A 25353-nucleotide genomic window follows, 5' to 3' on the forward strand; every position below is an offset into this window, starting at 1 on the left:
TTATGACAATTACATTTTAAATAGTTGGGAATCATGCAGTGTGTGCCTGAATTTCTAATATGTCCATCCAATGGACAAGGGTCATTGTGAGTCGCATCTTAAAAGTATCCCTTTCCTGTTTGGCAAGTATGATACTATTATACCCGATGAGAAAATCGCCTCTGTGATGTTCAAAGCTGTAGCTTGCATTATTCTGTTGTGAATTAGTGCTGGCAATGTGAATTGTTTCAAAATGCATTTATAAATTAGTAATTATGTAAATATGTAATTGTTTAGATTTTTTTCATTGATGCCATTACAAGAATAACCTTGTACCTGTAAGGCCTACCTAAAAACTTAATCCTCAGATAAATATATCTTCATCCCTTTGTAAGTATTTAAATCAACAAGGGATGACAGGAGGATTTTCAATCCAAACACCTTCTATTCTTTGTTTGGTAGATAGATTCAGGTTTGAATTCAAGTAAAGTGCAAGCAGAATTTGAAAATCTATCCTTACCTAGATAATTTAACACGTAGGAATTGAGATTGTTGAGCTGGTTGCAATTCAAACAGAGTTCATTAAAAGGTTCTTTTATATTACACGAGATTACTACTTATTAACTGAATGAGTTTTGTTGTGTAAAATTTAGCAAGTTTACATACAATTGTTTTCAGTTCTTTAGTATAATTGGGGATTAGCATTTAATATTTAATCCATATGATTGTTTGTCTCTTAAATTGAAATTTAGCTCTGATTAGTTCTAGGCTTAATCAATGTCATGTGATCATAAATTGTAATCCTACTTTCACCTTCAGCATCACTGAGCAAATACATTTGAAAGCTGTTAAGTAGTGCACCTAGTCTTGGATTTGAGTAGGTGTTATTAAGCTTACAGTTTCCATGAAGCATCATTATTCCATAAACTCTGGAATTGAAGGAATGATCATATATTAACTTATTTTTAGAAAATTTATTTTGTTATTCTGTGTGGGAAAGGAAACATATTCTAAAATGTGTTTGACCAAGGAAGATGTGGAGAAGTTCCTGGACAGTAATCCTGCCTTTGCCAAAGAATACTATGATGCGAGACTGCAACCTATACATATTGCTAACTTGCTGGGAGCTCAACAAGCAAATGTAGACTACAGTACTTTCCGAGAGGTGAACTGTGTGGAAGAAAGTGAAATCATTTTTGAGTTGATTCGAGACATGCAGGATATTAATATGGAAAAGACAGTGTTTAATATACTCAGGCGGATTACATTTCTCATTCATGCAGATCGCATGAGTTTGTTCATGTACAGATCCAGGAATGGCACTCCTGAACTTGCCACCAGATTGTTCAATATTCAGAAAGATTCTCTTTTTGAAGATTGTTTTGTTGTGCCAGATTGTGAAATAGTTTTTCCTCTTGACACTGGCATCATTGGATATGTGGCTCACACTAAGAAAACAGTAAATATCCAGCATAAAGATACGGTACTGAAAGTATTTTTTAGTTTCAATGATGCTCTAGTCTATTTAAAATAATGACATAAACCATGTAGTTTATCTATATATTATTCTTTGTATTACATTTTAAAATGTTGATAGAGACTCTATTGTCAGGCAAAGGCAAGGGGATTTACTGTACACTTATTTTTCAATGTTTATTCTCCTCCCAGTCACTGTATGTCAGTTAGTGAGAAAGCAAAACATCCAAAATTGAGTAAAGCAATAAAGGATCTTGTATGGAAAGCAAATAGAGGGAGTATGAGACATAAAGAGGAGAGAGAGAACAAAGGATAAAAGAGCTTCACCTTTCCCCTGTAAGTCTAACAGAAAGACAGAGAGAGAAAGGGTAAACAGAAACATACAGAAATGATGACCACGAAAAACATATGAAGGCAAAGTATGAGAAAATGACTGAGGCAGAGCACAAAAATGAGAAAGAAAGATTTATGGATTGTGAGAGAAACAAAGCGTAGCAGGAAAGAGATGCACGAAATGTCTCTGAACAAGGTCATAGGAGAACAGATAGTACTGATTAAAATTTAAGTTAACTTTTGTGAGATGTGTTTACTTTTATCATAAGCAATAAAATTGAAGGGGAAAGTTAAACAAATGTAAATATATGTTACAGTGCAGTTTTGTTATCAAAAATGAATAGGGAGTACCTTTTTTTTTTATTCATTCATTGAATGTGGGTGTTGCTGGCTCTGCCAGCATCTATTGCCCATCCCTAATTGCCCTTGAGAAAGTAATGGTAAGCTGCCTTCTTGAACTACTGCAGTCTTTGGGGTATAGATACATCCACAGTGCTGTTGGGAAAGGAGTTCCATGATTTTGACCCAATGACAGTGAAGGAACGGCGATATAGTTCCAAGTCAGGATGGTGTGCGGCTTGGAGGGGAACTTGCATATAAATAGTTCTCCAAAATAGGGGTTCATCTTCTTAATCTCTGCAAGCAATTATTATCTATAGTGGAGTTTCTGCTGGGACTAGACAAAGAAGTATTTTATATAGTAGGATATTGTAAATCCTGTTAAAACACCAGTAAATTTTGTAGAAAAGTACAGGGAACTATGTCACTTTTTTAGATTATGAGAAGCACTGAATAAATATAAATAGTTGTGATGAAAATCTTGTAAGGATACATAAAGGCATATTATCAAAAAAGAACACATTATCAGGCTTAATTACATGAACCCTATTAAATACTCGAATAGGGGAGATGCAGAATGTTATGCTGAAATACATATCAACAAAAAGCTCCATTATTTCTGCACTTAATCCTTTGGAGAAACTACATTGTGTATCATATGTTTCCATATTCTATTTCTGTAGTTATGTAAATAGACTTAAAATATCTGTAATGATTTCTAATTTATCATACTTGCAAGGGACAAATTTCTATTTGTAACTACAGATGATGCAAAACAAATACCAATCTGGTTTCCATGCAGGTACTATATGTAGCAATAATAAACCTATACCAGTAACAATGAGAACCTACAGAGCTAGTATTGGATAAGTGCAGCACCACCTGTGAGATAGATATTTTAGCTTCTTATATGTGTCCATTTTTGGCCCAGCTCCATATCTAAAAGGAATATACAATATTATGCATCACAATGGGCAGCACAGTGGCGCAATGGTTAGCACCGCAGCCTCACAGCTCCAGGGACCCGGGTTCGATTCTGGGTACTGCCTGTGCGGAGTTTGCAAGTTCTCCCTGTGTCTGCGAGGGTTTCCTCCGGGTGCTCCGGTTTCCTCCCACATGCCAAAGACTTGCAGGTTGATAGGTTAATTGGCCATTATAAATTGCCCCTAGTATAGGTAGGTGGTAGGGAAATATATAGGGACAGGTGGGGATGTGGTAGGAATATGGGATTAGTGTAGGATTAGTATAAATGGGTGGTTGATGGTCGGCACAGACTCGGTGGGCCGAAGGGCCTGTTTCAGTGCTGTATCTCTAAACTAAACTAAATATGTGCTTTAAAGAAAATACAGTGAAAATATTTTCTTAGTATAACTTCATAAAGTTGATAAAATGAAACTTGTTGCGCTTAATGCCTAGCAGAGCAACATAAGTGCAGACATGATGCAGCTGCTGAACTCATTTCTCTAATTTTAGCTGCAAACTATGTATAACTGACGCAATACATGAAAAATGCATTTGGCTTTGCATGTAATTAGAAGAGATACTATAGAACGTTTCTAAAATATGAAAAAAAAATTGTTACTTGAAACATATTTGGAAATTTTGTATTTCAGTCTTGTGTTCAAGCCTTAAGGTTTTGGATTTATGATTAATCAGATGTTTTATTCTCCCTTTATCATGTTATATTCCAGAATTTGGATACAACTAGTAGATAAAGTATTACTTACAATAATTATTGCAGAAAGTTATCTCAAAATAATGTCATTTGTGCTGTAATTTAAAAAGTATTTTAGTAGCACTGTAAGCAGAGTTATTTTAAAACATTAATACGATGAATCTCACTATCAGCAATTTGAATTTGTTTGAGTATTGGTCTGTAATAATTTTTCTTTAGAGATAATGATGTATGTAGAGACCTTAAAGACACCTACAGCCCTAAAAGATTGAACCATTTAATTAGTAGCTACAGTAATTACTATATGAGTAATTAGCTATGGAACAAAAACTGCTGGAAATAAACAGCAGGCCAGGCAGCAATTGTAAAAATATAAGGGAAGTTATTAATATTTCAGATTATGGAATAATATTTGGTGAAAATGTATTTATCATGAGGCTCACATTTGCATAAAACACAAGGTTATATTGTTTTGATAGTTGTTACCTGAAGAATTAAGTATTAATATGAAATCACCATGCAAACTAATCCTGTCACACTTATAGCCACATGGATTATCTTGTAGGTCATGCCCTACAAGCTGATTTAATGGAACATCTTTGTCAGCACAGTTATTGGTTATAAATTATACTTTTTCATAATTTTCTGATTATAAAATGAAAAGTTAAACGACATAATAGGATAAACTACATTTGTCAAAAGGGTACTTTTCAATTTATTCATTTCAAAATAAACTTTCAGAAGTAAAAGGACAATGTTATCAAAACCCATTGCACTTTTATGGCTTTGAATCCAATGCTGTACATATATCTCAAATATAAAACTTATTTTATTTTCTCACTGTGCATTATTATCCAACTCTTTTCATTGAGAAATCAATAGCTCGTCATTGAATCATAGAATTGAAGAGCATGGCATAAAAAAGTAATCTGGCCCAACGAGTGCCGATATTTTTCTACAAAAGAGCCACCTTGTCCCTGTACCCTTGCTTGCTCCCGATATATAACCTTTAGTATTTATATTTTGAGGGTATTTGGAAAAAGTCACTATATTTTGGCATAGTTAGGAATAGTCATGATCAATATTTATGGTTATAATTAAGGATATTTACTTCTGGTACAGTGGGGGATATTCACTATTATGTTATATACTTGAACATGTTCACGAATATTTTCTGATATAGTTGGGGATATTTAGGATCATTTTCTTGTATAGTTGGGGTTATTTATTTTTGTTTTGGTTTGGGTTACTTATCATATTATCTGGTTTAGATCTGTTTGTACATTAACAACATTGTGTTCCAATATATTTGTGTAAGTTTGTGAGGGAGGCATAGATGATTTCTGTATTATTTTGGAGTGTAGATGCATTTGCAGTATTTCTAGATACAGATGTTTATTGGGATGTAGTTTACTGAATTTTGTAACATAGAAATGTTTGGGCTGATACATTTCTACCCCATAAAATACAGTAATTGTGGTAGGGAGGATGGGAGCCTGTGATGGCTGTGGTCCAAATTCCAGATCAAAATTTTGGGTTCAACTTTTTTATGCTGGGAAATGAGCATGTGAATCCCTGAATAAAAGAATATGTAGTGCTACTTGAGGTCCAGTAGCATTGCATAAAATTCTAACAGTCGTGACAGGACATTTTAGTATCTAACAACATGCTGTTGATAATGTTGCATGTCTGATTCCATCGTTAAGCATTGCCATTCTGTTGTTACTGATGAGAACATCCAATAGAATAACTGCCAAATGATTTAGAATTGCTTAATATTTTGTATAATGTAACCACAATCTATGATGGACAGTGGAGCAACAAAAACATTGTGATTATCTAGTCATGTCATAACCCACACATGACATCATTATCAAGGGGATTGTAATTGGATTATATTCTGAAATATTTTCCATAGTCTAATTATTTTCTTTAGTGCGGAGGTAACTTCACAGCAATATAATTTATGGAAAACCTTTTTACCCGTTTGGAAAATACATTCTAGCATTATTGCCCTTCACCTCGAGGAGGTCTGATACTTTATGGATAATTTTAATTCCCCTGCTAGATGGAAATGTGGCAGAGCAGGAGTTATGTTCCAAGCAGTGGACTTATTGCTCTTTTCTCACCCTGTAGCCAATTTTATGCTGATGATTCTTCGACAGTTGAGGTACCTGCCTGGCTCAGGTGACATCTTCATGAATAAATGTAAATGGAGCCCCATCATTTCATTAGGACACCAATTCAAATTTAATCGGCTATTGAGCGGAGCCTCCACCACAGTCACTTTGCTCAGTAAAACCTGGCAAACACTTAGCAAAGGCCTTATGAGGTAAGTTTAGCACTCCACAAAGAAAGTTTGGACCATTGCCATCTTGGGATCCCCACCATCTTTCTCCCACCACCCAAGAATAAACTGACTTTCATTCAGCCTTTCTATTATTGCAAGCTGAAAGCCAAAATGATGTCTCTGGGTGCCCACTTTGGTCAGGCAACTAGTCAGTTTGATGCGGTCTCTTTGTTAAAATGGACTGGCCTTTGCACTGCAGCTCCTGAGCAGATAGCCCAAATGTCCCATCAGCTTTCCATCCTGGAGTTCAAATTCAACCTTTACGTTTTAGTGGAAGTCTAGATACTCACTAAGGTGACATCAAAATCGGATTAGTCAGTGAATGCTTCAATTCACTCAAAGGAAATTTGATGCCCATTGAAAGCTTTCATGTGTAAAATAATTCAGTTTACTGGTGTAATTCTTTGCCCTCAGCTGGTACTAAGGTATTTACTGATGACAGCTTTGAATTGGCATCAATAAATAAAAGCATGCCAATGCCCATTGATGACAGCTGATTGCAATAATTAATTCTCCCAACTGGAGAGTTTTTATTAAAGACTACTCAGTAATTCAGTGATGCCTATAATACAGCCTTGAAGCCATTTATAGCCAACTTCCATTCATCCGTGTCCGTCACCAGATTTGCTATTCTGCATACCTCTGGCATCCTTTCACAGCCTGTCAGCTGTGGAATGTTGCCCAAACTGGGATTCAATTCTATCTTTTCTCTCAAAGAACACATGGGATTTGGGAGGCAGGACTGCCCCAGTTTTCAAACAATTGTGCCCTATTATTAGAGAATTATTGGCTTCCAAGCCTTCAAATGACGGCTGACTATATTTTACAGAATGAGCTCTTAGAATGCTTGTGTGTCCACTCTTTCAATGCAGGGATTCTTCCATTTATTTTGAATGCTATAGTGGGCAGAGGATTGTCACACAAATATGTTAAGTATCTATCTGTTAACATTGTCAACAGTAATTTCTAGGAATTTTTTGTGGAAAGAAAGCTTTGCTTCCATTGATAACTGTTCTCTCATGTTTGACTGAAATCAGTAGCTCACTATTTAGTGAATCAAAGGCACAGACCACATCACCACAAGCTGCAGCATCTTGAGAGTGGCCCTCAACCAAGACCCTGCTTGGGGTAATAGCTCTTAAGTGAAAGGATTGCTATTGAGGATCCTGCCTCTTTAATGTAAGACCTTTTTAAAATTTGTAAGCAACATGGAAACATTTGTCTGATAGTTGCACCATATTTTATTTAATCATGCCAAGATGTTGCAGTGGCACAATATTGAACAATATTTAAGCCACCTGCCAATTATGCTTTACTGAAGAAAGCAGAAGCATGACTTGCAAAATGAAAGATCAGTGAAGTGTTTGTAGTTGAGGAATTCACTAATATTTATTCTCTATCTCAGAGAGCTGTGAATACTCAGTCATTGAGTATATTCAAGACAGAGGTCAATAGATTTTTGGATACTAAGGGAATTAAGGGATATGGGGATAGCATGGGAAAGTGGAGTTGAGGTAGAAGATCAGCCATGATCTTGCTGAATGGCAGAACAGGCTTGAAGGGCGAAATGGCCTACTCCAGTTACTATTGCTTATTTTTATAGATTTTCAAACTAAGTAAATGTCGATCTTCACTCAAAGTGAGAAATATTGGGTAGTTTTTTTTCTAAAGGTTTTTATTATTTGCTCTTGGATTGTGAGCAAGGTGAATTTATTACCCTGAGAATAACGGGTCTTTGCCTGGAACTGCTGCAGTCCTTGCAGTGATGGTGCTCCCACAATTATATTAAGCATGAAGTTCTATGATTCTGGCCAAATGACAATACAGGAATGGTGATGTATATTCAATCCAGAATGCTGTGTAACTTAGAGGAGAATCTGGAACTGACGGTGTTCCCATAACATTACTGGCCTTGATCTTCTTAGTGATAGAGATATTTTAATATATTAAGGTAGGAAAAATCCTTCTGTGTTTAGGACCAGATATAGTAATAATACTTTCTGGAGGTTCCAGTAATAGATTTTGGTATATGTTTTGAGAGTTTCCAAATGGCTATAGCTTTCACATTTGGTTGTTTAGCTGGTCACAATTGGATTAATTGTCAATAAAATGTGGTAAAATCATTGAAATATTGTACTCCATTATACTGACTGCTTTCTGTTTTGTAGGACCCCAATTTCTGTGAATTTGTGGACACCCTTACAGAGTATAAAACAAAAAGTGTTCTGGCAACTCCAATAATGAATGGAAAAGATGTAGTTGCTGTTGTCATGGCGGTAAACAAAGTAACTGCACCACATTTCACCACGAAAGATGAAGAAGTAAGAATTTTCAAAATTTTTGTGCACATATGATGGATATTTTGGCATTACAATGACTATTTTATTTTTTATAACCTAAAAATTGGGGTGAATGCAAATTTTGCTGACATTCTGCCCCATAATGACCATGGTGTATGTGGCTATAGCTATGGAGATGGAAAGAAGAGAGGAACTTGGTGAAATTAGAATCACTAGGAAGTGGTACTGAGCAAACTGATGGAGCTGCAGGCTGACCAGTCCCCAGTTCCTGATTGGTTTCATCCTAGGGTCTTAAATGAGGTGGCTAATGAGGTAGTAGATGCATTGGTGTTAGTTTTTCAAAATTCGCTGGGTTCTGGAAAGGTTCCATCAGACTGGAAAGTAACAAATATAACCCCTCTATTCAAGGGGGTAGGCAGAAAACAGGTAACTATAGGCTAGTTAGCTTGAAGTCTGTCGTGGGGAAGGTGTTAGAATTGATCATCAGGAATAGTCACCATGGTTTTGTGGAAGGGAAATCATGTTTAACCAACTTATTGGAGTTCTTTCAAGGAGTAACATGCACTGTGGATAAAGAGGAGCACATTGACGTACTGTACTTGGATTTCCAGAAGGCATTTGACAAGTTGCCACATGGAAGGTTATTGCATAAAGTAGGAGCTCATGGTGTAGGGGGTAACTTATTAGCATGGATAGAAGATTGGCTGGCTGGCAGAAATCAGAGAGAATGCATAAATGGGTCCTTTTCTGATTGGCAGGATGTGATGAGCAGAGTCCCGCAGGGGTCTATGCTGGGACCTCAACTTTTTACAATTTATGTCAATGACTTAAATGAGGGGAGTGATGGCTTGGTAGCTAAATTTGCAAATGAGACAAAGATAGGTAGGAAAGGTATGTTGTGAAGAGGACACAAGGAGGTTCCAGACTGATTATAGATAGGTTGAGTGGGCAAAAATGTGGCGGATGGAGTATAATGTGGGAAAATGTGAAATTGTTCACTTTGGCAGGAACAATAAAAAAGCAGAGTATTAGTTAAATGGAGAATGACTGCAGAATTCCGAGGTGCAAAGGGATCTAGTTGTTCAGTGCATGGGTCACAAAATGTTATTATGCAGGTACAGCAAGTCCTAAAGAAGGCTAATGGAATACTATCCTTTATTATGAGAGGAATTGAAAATAAAAGTAAGGATGTTATGCTTCAGTTATACAGGGCATTGGTGAGACCACATCTCGAATACTATGTGCAGTTTTGGTCTGCTTATTTAAGGAAGGATGTAAATGCATTAGAGGCGGTTCAGAGGAGGTTTCCGAGACAGATACCTGGAATGAGCGGGTTGTCTAATGAGGAAAGGTTGGACAGACTGGGCTTATTTTCACTGGAGTTTAAAAGAGTGAGGGGAGGCTTAATTGAATTAAATAAGGTCCTGAACAGTCTTGGCAAGGTGGACGTGAAAAGGATATTTCCTCTTGTGGGTGAGTCCAGAACTAGGGGGCACTGTTTTAAAATTAGAGGTCGCCCTTTTAGAACAGAGATGAGGAGAAATGTTTTCTCTCAGAGGGTTGTGCAACTTTGGAATTCTCTGCCTCAGAAGGTTGTGGAGGCAGGGTCATTGAATAATTTTAAGGCGGAGGTAGATAGATTCTTGTTAGGCAAGGGAATCAAAGGTTATCGGGGGTAGATGGGAGTGTGGAATTCGAGTCAGAAACAGATCAGCCATGATCGTATTGAATGACGGAGCAGGCTCGAGGGGACGAATGGCCTACTTCTACTCCTAATTCATATGTTCGTATGTGTAATTTCCATTGCTGCCTGGGCCTATTCGCAATGTATATACTAATGTTTTTGGAGAGTTGTTTAAATATCTATAAATAAGGATAATCATCATTGGAGTTCTGCAAACCAATGACTTTTGCCCCAAAACACCAAAGGTAATTATTCCTTCATCACATTGTGCTTCATCTGGTTGTCTACTTTTGCTTTGGTTCACCTAATCTGGACTTGCTCCTTGGGTAACCTAAGGGGTGACTGCACCTGTGGTGTGAAAGGTTCACGGGATTGAAGTGGCCTTTCTATCATGGCAGTTTGGCACTGCGGGGAGCTGCTGCTGATTGCAACTTTGAAACTTGTGTCTCAGCAGCCAGGCATCACCTCCTGTGTGCCGTTTGCGTGATGCTCTGAGGGTGAGAGCCAAATGCTGAGAAATGGCAGCTTTATGTAGGTCTATACCTGCTACCTCCATCTCACTGAGTCATCAATCTGTGTCCCCACTGACCAACAGGGTGGCTGGTCTTATGACCGCTATCAGATCCTGGAAGTGCTGAGAGAGTGGTCACATCCTGGCCCTCAGTGTTGGAAAGCCAGTATGCAGGATGCTGTCAAATCTGGCCTCCACTACAAGTAGGTCAGCAATCTATGCTTCCACAGATGTGGAATAACTGATTCCTGACAGCTTCAGAGGTGGAGGGCTGTCACAGATGTCAATGCAACCGCCCCATGCTCCACTGATTCCTTCAATGAAGAGAAAGTTTCCTGATATCACAAATGAGAGTCACAGCTGTCAGTTGCCACCCATGCTGAGAGATTGACCTAAGTGTCTGCATATAGGTGTGATTTTCTTGGAGCACCCTACTTTTCAGGCATGTGTGGTGACTCCAAAGATATGAATAGCCTACTATTCTACCTTTGCTGGGAAGCTGGTACAGCTTTACGTGCTTCACACTCCTCCAGCTCCCTTAAACTCTGTGAATCGTCTGATATCACATCCTCACTTGCACTTTCTAATTTTCCCCCAGGAAAAAGTTTCTGAATTGATGGATAAGTGTGAAAGTAGGTGGTGGAGGGGTGACATCAAGAGGGTTGAGGCAAAGGAACATGAAGCAAGATTTTGGACCTCAACATCCTCTTCTTCACTGACATCATTCTGGTTCACCAGAAGGAAATATGTTCCCCAGATGCTCCTCTAAAGGATGCAGCCCTCAAGGTCTATAGTGCCACCTCTATTTTTACCTTTTCATTTTGTGCAACTTGCTTTTGTAACAATATTGAGGGAATTAACTAAAGGTTAACTTTTAAGGGATAGCTTCCAGGGGGTATCAGACAGCTGATGGAATAGATCTATTAGTTTCACTCTGTTAAAGTTGAGTAAGGGGTTTTAAAGTTCTGCATGCAATTAATCACTGTTGGGAGCTTACAGTATATGTAAACCCCAAGTTAGTGACCACCACCCGTCCTGACTTACCACAGTGCAGTGTGAAAGGTTACTTGGACGGTTAGTAATTTTGGAGGATGAATATTGTAACATTGTGTTCATGCCCATGGTGCCCAGAAAGAAAAAGGAAAGTAGCCAGTCTTTTACTGTGCTTGCCCTCGTCTGGTCACTGCAGTTCTGACGGCATTGCTCTGTAGTCCTGGGGGTGAGTGATCCGATACTCATGCCCCTGCTACTTCCCTTCCTGGACATCCAAGAGGTTTCCTCCTGTGAGCACCCAGTAGTTTTTCTGCCCTTTGCTGCATTTAGGGACATAGGAATACAAGAACATAAGTAGGCCATTCAGCCCCTTGAACCTGTTTTAAACATTCAATTAGATCATAGCTGATCTGTATATCAATTCCATTTTCCCACCTTTGTTCCATTTCCCTTGATAATTTTATGTAACAATAATCTATTGATCTCAGTCTTGAACATTTCTATTGATCCAGCATCCACAGGGGTGAGAGTTCTAGATTCCCACTACCCTCTGCATGAAAAAATGTTTCACATTTTTACTATTAAATGGTCTAGCTCTAATTTTAAGATTATACCTCCCTGTTCTGGATTTCTCTGTATCTAGTCTACCAGAGCTCCTTATTATTTTAAACACCTTGGTTAGCTCACTCCTCAACTTTCTAAACTCAAATGAACATAAGCTAGGCTTATGCAACCCGGCCTCTTAATTTAACCCTTTAAGCCCTCCTATCATTTTGGTAAATCTGTCCAAAGATCAGTCTGATGAAAAATTTTGGTTCTTCTATCGCTTTCCAATGCCCGCCTCTCTCCTCTTTAGGTGCCTCTGCCAGATCGTTCAGTGAAAGATGGCCTTTAAAGTTGGCACATCCATTACAGCTAGCTATAGACCCGAGCCCTTCACTTCCATTTCCACTATTCTCTCCCCCTTTTTACTACATTGCTCTTTATTTCCCCCCCCCCCCTCCTTTCATCATGCCTCCTTTCATTTCTCCCCTCTCAGGTACCCTATCTTCTCAAATCCCTTCCCCGACCTTTCAGTACTTCTTGACTTTCCTATGCTCCTGCTGCCAACCCAGGCTTGTCTTGGTCTTAGATGAGCCTACAACTTTCTTGAGTAACCCCAACTTTCTCGCTGACCTTCCCACACTGTGTGCTGGCTGGGGGCTCATCTTGCCAATCTTCTCCATGTCCAACTCGCCCATCCGAATGATGACCCAGCTGTCACTACCTCTCTCAACATCTCCCTCCAGTAAGTCCACTCACTCATGAACAAAGCCCTTGCAATTCATGAGCTTATTGTGGGTGATTGAACCACATCAGGCCTTGATAGAAGCTTGGCTCAGGAGTGATGACACCTTCCCCCTGACTGAAGCCTCCCCACCTGGCCTATACCTTCCACTTGCCTCACCCAAACCATCGTGGTGGTGGTGTGGCTCTTATCACCAAATCAAACCTTGGTCTGTCCCCTAGCTCTTTCACTTCCTTTTCAGCAACGCATCTTGGTCCACACTTCTTGGCTCTCATTTAAAATTCTCGTTCTCTACCTCCCATCCAATCACTGGCAATTTTCTCACTGAGCTATCTTCACTGGTTTCCTCCCTCAGCCTCTGCACCAAGGGACTTCTCATACATCAGTGATTTCAACCTCCATCTCAATTCATCATGTCCTCTCCCCTCTGAGTTTACTGCCCACTTATCCTCCCTTAATCCCTCCCACCATGTACACTCCCAAACTTATACTCACAGCCACCCACTTTACCTTGCCTCCACCTCCACCTTTGATACCCTCAACTCCATTAAAGACTTTACTCTCCCTCATTCTGACCATTCCTCCTAGTATGATCCTCATCTCCCCTCACTTAAGTCCAAGGAACACAGACTTGACCAGATATGGAGGACAAGTGGTTCAGCCATTCATCGCCAGATCTGACTATACCCCCATAAAGCATTGAGTCCTACTATCATCTGCAAAAACTACTCACTGTTCCAGGATCACCTGGAATGCAAAGATAACCATGGCTTCCTTTCTCTACTACAAACCGTCTTCTTAAACCCCTCTTCTCTGTCTCCTCCACCCTCACCTCCAACAAGAAGTGCCAGGAGCTCATGGATTTCTTTGTCACTAAGAATGAGGTTATTCAATCAGTTGCCTCTGCCATCTCCTTCCCTTCCTCTCGCCCACTGGGTCAAACTTCCTTTAAGGCCTTAGCCCTGAACTTGTATCTTTCTCTAGTTTCTCTCCTATCGCCCGCCACTCATGCTCTATCTGAGTTCATCTTGTTCATAAAACTTACCTCCTACTCTCTCAACCCTATTTACACTAAATTACTGACACTCAACTTCCTTTCCTGGCTCCCATTTTAGCTGATATTGTTAACCGTTCTCTTCTCAGGTGGTGTCCCCTCCTCCTTTAAATTTGCTGTCATCACCCCTCAAAAGAAAAACCCTTGATGCCTCTGTCCTTACAAACTATGTCTTATCTTCCACCTACCTTTTCTCTCCAAAGTCTTTGAGCATGTTGTCACCTCCCAAAATTGTGTCCATCTTTCCTGGAACTCCATGGTTGAATCCCTCCTATCACATCTCTGCTCTGCCACAGTACTGAAATGGCTCTTATCAAAGTCACAAATTGCATCCTATGTTACTGTGACAAAAACAAACTTTCCCTCCTCATCTTTCTCAATCTGTCTGCAGTTGATCACACCATTCTCCTCAATGTCTCTCCACTGTCACCTAACTGGATGGGACTGCACTTGCCTGCTTCCATTCTTATCTAATTAATCATAGCCAGAGAATCACCTGCAATGGCTTCTCTTCCCAGTCCCGCACAGTTACCCCTGTTGTCATACGAACATATGAATTAGGAGCAGGAGTAGGCCACTCGGCCCCTTGAGCCTGCTCCGCCATTCAATAAGTTCATGGCTGAACTGATTACTCCACATTTCCACTTACCCCCGATAACCTTTCACCCCCTTGCTTCTCAAGGATCTATCTACCGCTGCCTTCAAACTATTCAAAGACTCTGCTTCCACCGCCCTTTGAGAAAGAGAATTCCAAAGACTCACGATCCTCTGAGAGAAAAAATTTCTCCTCATCTCTGTCTTAAATGGGTGATCCCTTATTTTTAAACAGTGACCCCCTATTTCTAGATTCTCCCACATGGGGAAACGTCCTTTCCACATCCACCCTGTCAAGACCCCTCAGGATTTTGTATGTTTCTATCAAGATGACTCTTCTTCTAAATTCCAGCGGATACAAGCCTAGCCTGTCCAATCTTTCTTCGTAAGACAGCCCGCCCATTCCAGGTATTAGTCTAGTAAACCTTCTCTGTACTACCTCCAACACATTTACATCCTTCCTTAAATAAGGAGACCAGTACAGTACACAGTGCTCCAGATGTGGTCTCACCAATGGCCTACATAGCTGAGGCATAACCTTCCTACTTTTGTATTCAGTTCCCCTCGCGATAAACAATAACATTCTATTAGCTTTCCTAATTATGTGCTGTACCTGTATAAGGTACACAGTTATTTACAGTAACTCCCGATTAAGCAACGTCTTGATTTTAAAATTATCATTCTTGTTTTCAAATCCTTCCATTGCCTTGCCCTTCCCTATCTCCGTAATCTCTTCCAGCTCCAGAACCCTCCCAGATATCTGCTTTTCTAAGTCTGGTCTCTTGAGCATCTCTGATTTTAATCGCTCTACCATTGGAGGTCATGCCTTCAACTGCCGAAACCCTGAACTCTGGAATACCCTTCCCAAACCTCTCTCCCTTTCTACCTGACTTTCCTCTTTTCCGATAGTCTTTATAACCTACCTCTTTGATCAAGCTTTCAGTTATCTGCCCTAATATCTCCTTATGTGGCTCAGTGCCATATATTATTTTATAATGCCCCTGTGAAGCTCATTGGGACATTTTATTATGTTAGAAGTTCTATATAAATTTAAGTTGTTGTTGTTTTTGTAGCTGACAGTGAGCTAACTCTGCCAAACATTTTACAACTTACCTGCAGTCTACTGCTGCAATCTTCAGTAATTCTTAGCTTTATAAAAGATACACTCCTAATTTCCAAGCTCCACTCCACCCACCCAAACCTCATACACTGGGAGAGAATTTTATCCTGGTGGCAGGCATCTTCTGTGGAAAGCCCAGCGAATGTAGTGCCAATCAGGCACATAACTGGACAGCGGCAGGACTTCCAAGGGATCAAGAACCCTGGTGCTGGAATACTTGCCCTTGCAGAGCTATCTGCCAATCAGAGTCATGTGCAAGTGCACCTGCTCGAGGCCCAGGAGTGTTGTTGGAACTGGGCCTCAAAAAGGTCAGGGCAGGAGGGGTCTTGCAGGGTGAGGGTCACAGGGACGGGGAGAGGGGGACAGCAACAAAGGCAGGGGGGTGATCCTCAGCGGGGGGCCCCCTTCCTGATGCTAGGCCCCTCATTCAGGCACTAAGTGCCTTTTAATGAGGGTCCCGACCCGGAGCTGGGAAGCAACAAGGCCACCGCCGCATGGCTAATTGTGGCTGTGGCAGGAAGAGACCCTTAATTGGGTAAAAATTGCCCAGTTAAGGTCCTCAATTGGTTGCGGGGCGGGAAGGCCATTCACAGGCCTTCCCACTCCAAATTAAATTTTGGCAGAGCCGGGATGATGCTGGGAGCCACCCCATCTCCACCATCCCACTCAATTTTATGCTCTCCCTGCCTCCAAACCCGCCACAGGGAGAGCACAAAATTCCCCCCATTATTTTCATGTTACACTGGTGTTGCGCTACTGAAATGCCAATAGATGTGAGAATAACCTGATCCCACTTTTTACAGTAGGGTCAACTCAAATTAACATTGGTGGTTGGAATATCTGACTTGGCAGCATAATGTCAAGCCGAATAGACCTATGGAGATTTGGAGCCTATGGACTGGATCTTGTCCCGTCGCTGCTCCAGAAAATGGCAGCTGCTCCGCACGGGACCTGCTGCTGAGATTCTGCGGTGGGCAGCCATTTAACATACTGATGTACCAATCACGTGGCGGGGGCAGCATCGGCGACACCGTGAACGGCTTCACCTGATACAGGAACAGATGCTGATGCCAATTTCAAAAGACTGCCAGCCCTGCAAACAAAATACAGAGTGGTCCCCACCTCCACCATCCATAAAATAATGCACAGTTTACCCCTCCCCGCCTCCTCCCACCCCCCGCCCCATCTATACACGCAATGCAGAGTTGACCCCTTCCCCTCCTCAGTGGTGCCAGATTCTTGTGGACAGTAAAGTGAAGACGAGTGAATGCCACACGTCGAGCTCAAGATCAGAAACGGATGGGAAGTTCATGGCGGATGACATTGAAATTTATGCAGAAAGGTATTTTAAATATTTAAGTAGGGTCCAGTTGCAGAGTGGTGGATGTGTCACCACAGAGCTTCCCCCCGCCCCCCAGGAAGACTGGGCCCGGCAATCCGTTTTGGGTTCCATAGCAGCCGCTGCTGCTCCGATTCTCCTCCTCCCACCATGGAACCCGACGTCGGGCCGAGCACGAGATCCAGACCATATGCTTCTGAGTTTTAGTCTATTATATTGAAAATGATTTGTTTTTAATTACAGATTTTGTTAAAGTATCTCAACTTTCTCAACTTAACACTCAAGATCTACCATCTGAATTACATCCATGGGTGTGAAACCAGGAAAGGCCAGGTAAAGTTAAACAAAGCTTTCTTGTCAAAGGATTGGAAATCTCTGTGGAAATTGTATATTGAATACAGGATTTAACATATTGTGCAGTTGACACTGAGACCAACTTGTAGTAAATGTATTAATATTATAGAAATGCTTTTTATTAATACCTTTGACAAAATTAAAGTAATAGGAGCGTGCAGCCCAGCAGGACCTGTGCTGCTGGCTGACTGCATGCTCAACAAGGGGCCCTAACAGCATGCGAGGCTAACACTTGTTCCAGCAGCTTTTAGTTCCAAAAGAAGCCTTTCCCTTATAAAGGGAAGCTGCACTGGATAATAGGTCATTGCAGATTTTTCTTTTTATTCATTCATGGCATGTGGGTGTCGCTTGTTAGGCCGACATTTATTGCCCATCCTTAATTGCCCTTGAGAAGGTGGTGGTGAGCTGCCTTCTTGAACTGCCGGAGTCCATGTGGGGTAGGTACACCCACAGTGCTGTTAGGAAGGGAGTTCCAGGATTTTGACCCAGCGACAGTGAAGCAATGGTGATATAGTTCCAAGTCAGGATGGTGTGTGGCTTAGAGGGGAACTTGCTGCTGCTGATTCCATGCATCTGATGCCCTTGTCCTTCTAGGTGGTAGAGGTCACGGGTTTGGAAGGTGCTGTCTAAGGAGCCTTGGTGCATTGCTGCAGTGCATTTTGTAGATGGTACACACTGCTGCCACTGTGCATCGGTGGTGGAGGGAGTGAATGTTAGTGGAAGGGGTGCCAATCGAGCGGGCTGCTATGTCCTGGATGGTGTCGAGCTTCTTGAGTGTTTTAGATTAGAGATACAGCACTGAAACAGGCCCTTCGGCCCACCGAGTCTGTGCCGAACATCAACCACCCATTTATACTAATCCTACACTAATCCCATATTCCTACCAAACATCCTCACCTGTCCCTATATTTCCCTACCACCTACCTATACTAGTGACAATTTATAATGGCCAATTTACCTATCAACCTGCAAGTCTTTTGGCTTGTGGGAGGAAACCGGAGCACCCGGAGAAAACCCACGCAGACACAGGGAGAACTTGCAAACTCCACACAGGCAGTACCCGGAATCGAACCCGGGTCCCTGGAGCTGTGAGGCTGCGGTGCTAACCACTGCGCCACTGTGCCGCCCCAGTGTTGTTGGAGCTGCACCCATCCAGGCAAATGGAGAGTATTCCATCACTTTAGACTTGTGCCTTATGGATGGTGGACAGGCTTTGGGGAGTCAGGAGGTGAGTTACTCACTGCAAGATTCCGAGCCTCTGACCTGCTCTTTTAGCCACGGTGTTTATATGGCTACTCCAGTTCAGTTTCTGGTCAATGGTAACCCCCAGGATGTTAGTAGGGAATTCAATGATCGTAATGCCATTGAATTTCAAGGGGAGGTGGTTAGATTCTCTTGTTGGAGATGGTCATTGCCTGGCAATTGTGTGGCGCAAATGTTACTTGTCACTTATCAGCCCAAGCCTGGATGTTGTCCAGGTCTTGCTGCATTTCTACACGGACTGCTTATGTATCTGAGTCGCAAATGGTGCTGAACATTGTGCAATCATCAGCAGACATCCCCACTTCTGACCTTATGATTGAAGGAAAGTCATTGATGAAGCAGCTGAAGATGGCTGGGCCTAGGACACTATCCTGAAGAACTTGTGCAGTGATGTCCTGGAGCTGAGATGTTTGACCTCCAACAACCACAACCATCTTCCTTTGCACTAGTTATGACTCCAACCAGTTTGATATTGCTGTAAATCTGAGCACGGAATATGAAGCACCAGGCCAGGGAGAGACCTCCCAAGCTCATTGTTGGGAATTGAAGGCATTATTATCTGAGGTGGACAGAAGAGAGGCCATGTTGGGGGGTGCTGCCCGGAGGCCTTCAAGGCAGCCACTCTGACAGGAATGGGAGCATGTGGCTAGAGGGGGCGGGGGTGGGGCGCGCGGGTGGCAGGGGTCAATGCCTGGATTTTGACCCCGAGGATGTGCAGCAGTACTGATAGATGTTTAATGATCTCTCATGCATTGTCAAAGTCAGTTAGTGCATCTGCACCTCACATCTCATACTCAGTAAACCACCAGCCTCTCCTATAATAAAAGCAAAGTGCTGCAGATGCTGGAAGTCTGAGATGGGAGCGGGGAGTGCTGGGGTGCTCAGCAGGTCTGGCAGCGTCTGTGGAGAGAGAAGCAAAGTTAACGTTTCAGGTCTGTGACCTTTCGTCACTGGTGCTGCCGGGACTGTTGGGCATTTCCAGCACTTTTTGTTTTTGTTTCGGGTTTCCAGTATCTGCAGTATTTTTGTAGTGTACATTAATGATTTAGATGTGAATATAGGAGGTATAATCAGTAAGTTCGCAGATGACATGAAAATTGATGATGTCGTAAATAGTGAAGAGGAAAGCCTTTGATTACAGGAGGATATAGATTAGATTAGATTAGAGATACAGCACTGAAACAGGCCCTTCGGCCCACCGAGTCTGTGCCGACCATCAACCACCCAGTTATACTAATCCTACACTAATCCCATATTCCTGCCAAACATCCCCACCTGACCCTATATTTCCCTACCACCTACCTATACTAGTGACAATTTATAAAGGCCAACTTACCTACCAACCTGCAAGTCTTTTGGCTTGTGGGAGGAAACCGGAGCACCCGGAGAAAACCCACGCAGACACAGGGAGAACTTGCAAACTCCACACAGGCAGTACCCAGAATCGAACCCGGGTCCCTGGAGCTGTGAGGCTGCAGTGCTAACCACTATGCCACTAAGATGGGCTGGTAAGATGGGTGGAGCAGTGGCAGATGGAATTAAATCCTGAGAAGTGTGAGGTAACAAGGCAAGGGAATATACTATGCATGGTAGGACCCTAGGAAGTACAGAGGGTCAGAGGGACTTAGGTGTACTTGTCCATAGATCACTGAAGGCAGCAGCACAGATAGGTAAGGTGGTTAGGAAGGCATACGGGATACTTGCCTTTATTAGCCAAGGCATAAAATACAAGAGCAGGGAGGTTCTGATAGAGCTGTATAAAATGCTGGTTCGGCCACAGCTTGAGGACTGTGTGCAGTTTTGGTCACCACATTATAGGATGGATGTGATTGCACTGAAGAGGGTGCAGAGGAGATTCACCAGGATGTTTCCTGGGCTGGAGCATTTCAGCTAGGAAGAAAGATTGGATAGGCTGGGGTTGTTTTCCTTGGAGCAGAGGAGGCTGAGGGAGGATCTGATTGAGGTATACTAAATTATGAGGGGCATAGATAGGAAGGAACTTCTTCCCTTAGCAGAGAGGTCAATAACCGGGTGCATAGATTTAAGGTAAGGAGAAGGAGGTTTAGAGGGGAGTTGAGGAAAAATGTTTTAACCGAGAGGGTGGTTGGAATCTGGAACAGACTGCCTGAAGGGGTGGTAGAGGCAGGAACCCTCACAACATTTAAGAAGTACTTAGATGAACACTTAAAACACCATAGCATACAAGGCTATGGGCCATGCGGGAAAATGGTATTAGATTGGATGGGTGCTTGATGGTCAGCGCAGACGCATTGGGCCGAAGGGCCTGTTTTTGTGCTGTAAAACTCTATGACTCTAATTCCTAAATAATGAATTAACACTCATACAAATAACTTGTTTGCAATGAAATTATAAATATGTTGTCATGATTTTCTGCTTGTTCACTCACCAGCCAGGATTTTCCACCATCCATTTTAATCTAGAAGACAATTGGATCTGGCAAGCAGCAGCAGAAATCCCCAACCACAGCCTGCACAAGAGTATACAATAGTACTGCACTTAATAAATAGAGGAAATCATCCCCTAATGTTTGTTAATTTAATAGTGGAAGTAATCAGTTCAAGTCTTCAGAAGAAGGAATTTTCCTCCACGCAAGATCAGGTGGCAGTTGTTCAACCTTGCCCATCTAAGAGCGAAGACCAAAGTACGGAAAGTCCTCATCAGGGAGCTCCTCTTTGCTGACGATGCTGCATTAACATCTCACACTGAAGAGTGTCTGCAGAGACTCATCGACAGGATTGTGGCTGCCTGCAACAAATTTGGCCTAACCATCAGCCTAAAGAAAACGAACATCATGGGGCAGGACGTCAGAAATGTTCCATCCATCAATATCGGCGACAACGCTCTGGAAGTGGTTCAAGAGTTCACCTACCTAGGCTCAACTATCACCAATAACCTGTCTCTAGATGCAGAAATCAACAAGCGCATGGGAAAGGCTTCCACTGCTCTGTCCAGACTGGCCAAGAGAGTGTGAGAAAACGGCGCACTGACACGAAACACAAAAGTCCGAGTGTATCAAGCCTGTGTCCTCAGTACCTTGCTCTATGGCAGCGAGGCCTGGACAACGTATGTCAGCCAAGAGCAACGTCTCAATTCATTCCATCTTCGCTGCCGCCGGAGAATCCTTTGGCATCAGGTGGCAGGACCGTATCTCTAACACAGAAGTCCTCGAGGCGGCCAACATCCCCAGCTTATACACACTACTGAGTCAGCGGCGCTTGAGATGGCTTAGCCATGTGAGCCGCATGGAAGATGGCAGGATCCCCAAAGACACATTGTACAGCGAGCTCGCCACTGGTATCAGACCCACCGGCCGTCCATGTCTCCGCTTTAAAGACATCTGCAAACGCGACATGAAATCCTGTGACATTGATCACAAGTCGTGGGAGTCAGTTGCCAGCGTTCGCCAGAGCTGGCGGGCAGCCATAAAGGCGGGGCTAAAGTGTGGCAAGTCGAAGAGACTTAGTAGTTGGCAGGAAAAAAGACAGAAGCGTAAGGGGAGAGCCAACTGTGTAACAGCCCCGATAAACAAATTTTTCTGCAGCACCTGTGGAAGAGCCTGTCACTCTAGAATTGGCCTTTATAGCCACTCCAGGCGCTGTTCCATACACCACTGACCACCTCCATGTGCTTACCCATTGTCTCTCGAGATTAGGAACCCTGTCTTTGGCCTCCTTAACTGCAGTTGACATACCCCTGAGGGTACACGAGACATTTCTGGGGGAGATGTCTGAGGTGGATTTTATTTATTAATTATTTTATTTATTTATTTATAGCATTTTTATAATAGGCTACTAAGATGAAGATTTAAAGTTCTGTGGGGATTTGTTATATAGGGTGGTTAACTTACTTCAAGATGCATCAATGAGAACAGAAATACACAGAGATGATGACATACAGAGGCCTCACCTCCAATAATTGTACAGTACAGTGTGGTTTCAGTTGCCCAGCAACTGTCTAATCTAACTGAGCTCAACCTATGACTCAAACTATCACTCCAAACATTATGTACCTATGCTTGAACAAACAACCTCACCTGTTACATTAATGGCACATAGTACTATTAAACCATTGTTTAATTTGTATGAACGTATTATAATTTGTACATTTTGTACAATGCTTGGGCTTTAAAGGGGTTAAAATATTAACCCGGTATGCTCATATGGATCTGGAAGAGGGTATGCAATAAGTAAACTTGGTAAACTCTGATCTGGAGCATAGGATTCAAAAGCTAGGAGATAATGTTGAATTCCTATCAACCTTTAAACTGCTGTTGGCTATTGTGTACAATTTTACTTACCCCATTATAGGATGGATTATAAAAACTGGAAAAGGTGATATAGATTCAATGGAAAAAGTGGTGTAGGTTACCAAGAATGGTGTTACATTTATGAAGACGGATTAGAGAAGTTCGAGCTTTTCATTGGAACTGCGACAATTGAGGAAAAATCTCATAGAAGTCTTCAAGTTTGAGGGGTTACGATAGGACAAATGATGATAGATTGGCTCCTTTGGCTGGCGACATGGCAACAAAAGAGCACAAATCAAAGATAGTCACTCGAAAAATTAACTGGGAGTTTGGTAAAACACATTTGGTGGTTGGAAGGTAGAATTCTCTGCACTCACCATTGTCAAAGTAGAGTCCATAATTAATTTTAAAAGGAAATTAGTTGTTGTCTGCAAAACAAATAATATAAGTGGAGCAAGCAGGAGTAAGATTAGATAGGTCGTTCATGTAGATTAAAACATGACAGACATGTGGCTGAATTTTTGGGGCCCCCCGAAGATGGGAATGGAAGCAAGGGCTCCAAAAATACCGGTGGCAGGTTGCATGTCAATTTCAAGACACCAGTCCCAGCGCCAGCAATCATCAGCAATGTGGGGGATAGGGCGGGACAGGAATCCCACTCTCCCTCCAATTAAGGCTAATTAAGACAGTTTAAAAGCTCATTTTGAGCTTATCAGGTTTGAACTTCTGATTGTTAAAGTGCCAGAAAGATCACCCATGCCTTCAGAAACTGACCAGCTGAAGGCACATGGGTACAGTGTGGGGAGCCAGCCATGGCTGCCCCAGGGCATCACCCTGACCCCATAACAGAGTCAGCAGGGCAAGGGGGCTGGGCACTTAGTAAGGGGTGCCCTTGGCACTGCACAGATGGCAGGGAGAACGGACATTCAGTGTGAAGGCTTTGAATGGGTTTAGCACCCCACTGGCATCCCGGAGGTAGATGAGCAAAGAACAAAGCTGCCAAGGACAACTGGGTGGCCACCTGCCCAGAAGGAATGCTCCACCTGGCACTGGGGCAATGACTGTCAGATTTTGGGCCCCATGGCAATGAGGGACAACACCCTTTGCAGGAAGGATAGACCCCTGGGCATCAGGAGTGCACAAGAGAGGAAAGAAGAGCAGGAAGGCAACATAGGCCAAACCCTCATCACAGGATTGATCACTGAAGATGGAGCTACATGGAGACAACCAAGAACCAGTGTCACAGGAGACTGAGACTGTCCAGGCAGATAGTCACAGACATCTGTGCCCTCATTGCTGAAGACCTTGCGCCTCACAGCACTGGTCACCGTGCCCTGCCCGTAGCCATCAAAGTCACTGTGGCCTTGAACTTCTTGACTTCTGGCTTCTTCCAAGGATCAGCTGCGGACCTCAGTGGCATCTCAAAAAGGGCTGCACACCACTGCATCTCAGTGCTAACTGATGCCCTCTTTGCCAGAGCTGGACAACGCATTCATTTAATGACAGTCACAGCCTAGCAGGGATAGAGGGCATTTGGTTTCACCTCCATCGCTGGATACCCCCTTGGTGCAGAGCATTATCGATTGCACCAAGTGCCGATCAATGCACCTAGTGACTGGCCAGTGAGATCCAGCCCTTGACCAGACAACTGGTCCACTTCTACACTTTAATGAACCTACTGAAGTCAATAGGAGAGGAAAACAAGCACAGTGTAAAATAGGCTGCCGGTTTAATATGAACGCATTTCGTGCTACGGGCGGTGATCATTTTTAACTCCTAGCATTCTGTGATTCTGATTCTTCTTCTTCTTTTACCTCCTTGTCTCAGGAGACAACGGGTAAGTGCCAAGGGGTGGTCAGTGGTTTGTGGAGCAGCACCTGGAGTGGCTGTAAAGGCCAATACTAGAGTGACAGACTCTTCCACTGGTGCTGCAGATAAAATTGGTTGTCAGGGCTGTTACACAGTTGGCTCTCCCCTTGCGCTTCTGTCTTTTTTCCTGACAACTGCTAAGTCTCTTCGACTCGCCACTGTTTAGCCCCACCTTTATGGCTGCCCGCCAGCTCTGGCGATCACTGGCAACTGACTCCCACGACTTGTGATCAATGTCACAGGACTTCATGTCGCGTTTACAGACGTCTTTAAAGCAGAGACATGGACGGCCGATGGGTCTGATACCAGTGGCGAGCTCACTGTACAATGTGTCCTTGGGGATCCTGCCATCTTCCATACGGTTCACATGGCCAAGCCATCTCAAGTGCCACTGACTCAGTAGTGTGTATAAGCTGGGGATGTTGGCCGCCTCGAGGACTTCTGTGTTAGAGATACGGTCCTGCCACCTGATGCCAAAGGATTCTCCGGCGGCAGCGAAGATGGAATGAATTGAGACGTTGCTCTTGGCTGACATACGTTGTCCAGGCCTCGCTGCCATAGAGCA

General features: G+C 42.6%; 1 protein-coding gene across 1 annotated transcript in view; it reads left to right on the top strand.

The window, feature by feature from the left end:
* The first annotated feature begins 994 nt into the window (after nucleotides 1–994).
* pde6a (phosphodiesterase 6A, cGMP-specific, rod, alpha) overlaps nucleotides 995–25353 on the top strand; it is a 79770-nt gene continuing 55411 nt past the window's right edge. Inside the window, exons 1-3 of the mRNA XM_068042956.1 lie at nucleotides 995–1462; nucleotides 8321–8473; nucleotides 17279–17368. Of these exons, the coding sequence (XP_067899057.1) occupies nucleotides 995–1462; nucleotides 8321–8473; nucleotides 17279–17368 (711 nt within the window). The remainder of the gene's footprint in view (nucleotides 1463–8320; nucleotides 8474–17278; nucleotides 17369–25353) is intronic.

The sequence above is a fragment of the Heterodontus francisci genome, chromosome 12, assembly GCF_036365525.1.
Source record: "Heterodontus francisci isolate sHetFra1 chromosome 12, sHetFra1.hap1, whole genome shotgun sequence".
NCBI lineage: Eukaryota > Metazoa > Chordata > Chondrichthyes > Heterodontiformes > Heterodontidae > Heterodontus > Heterodontus francisci.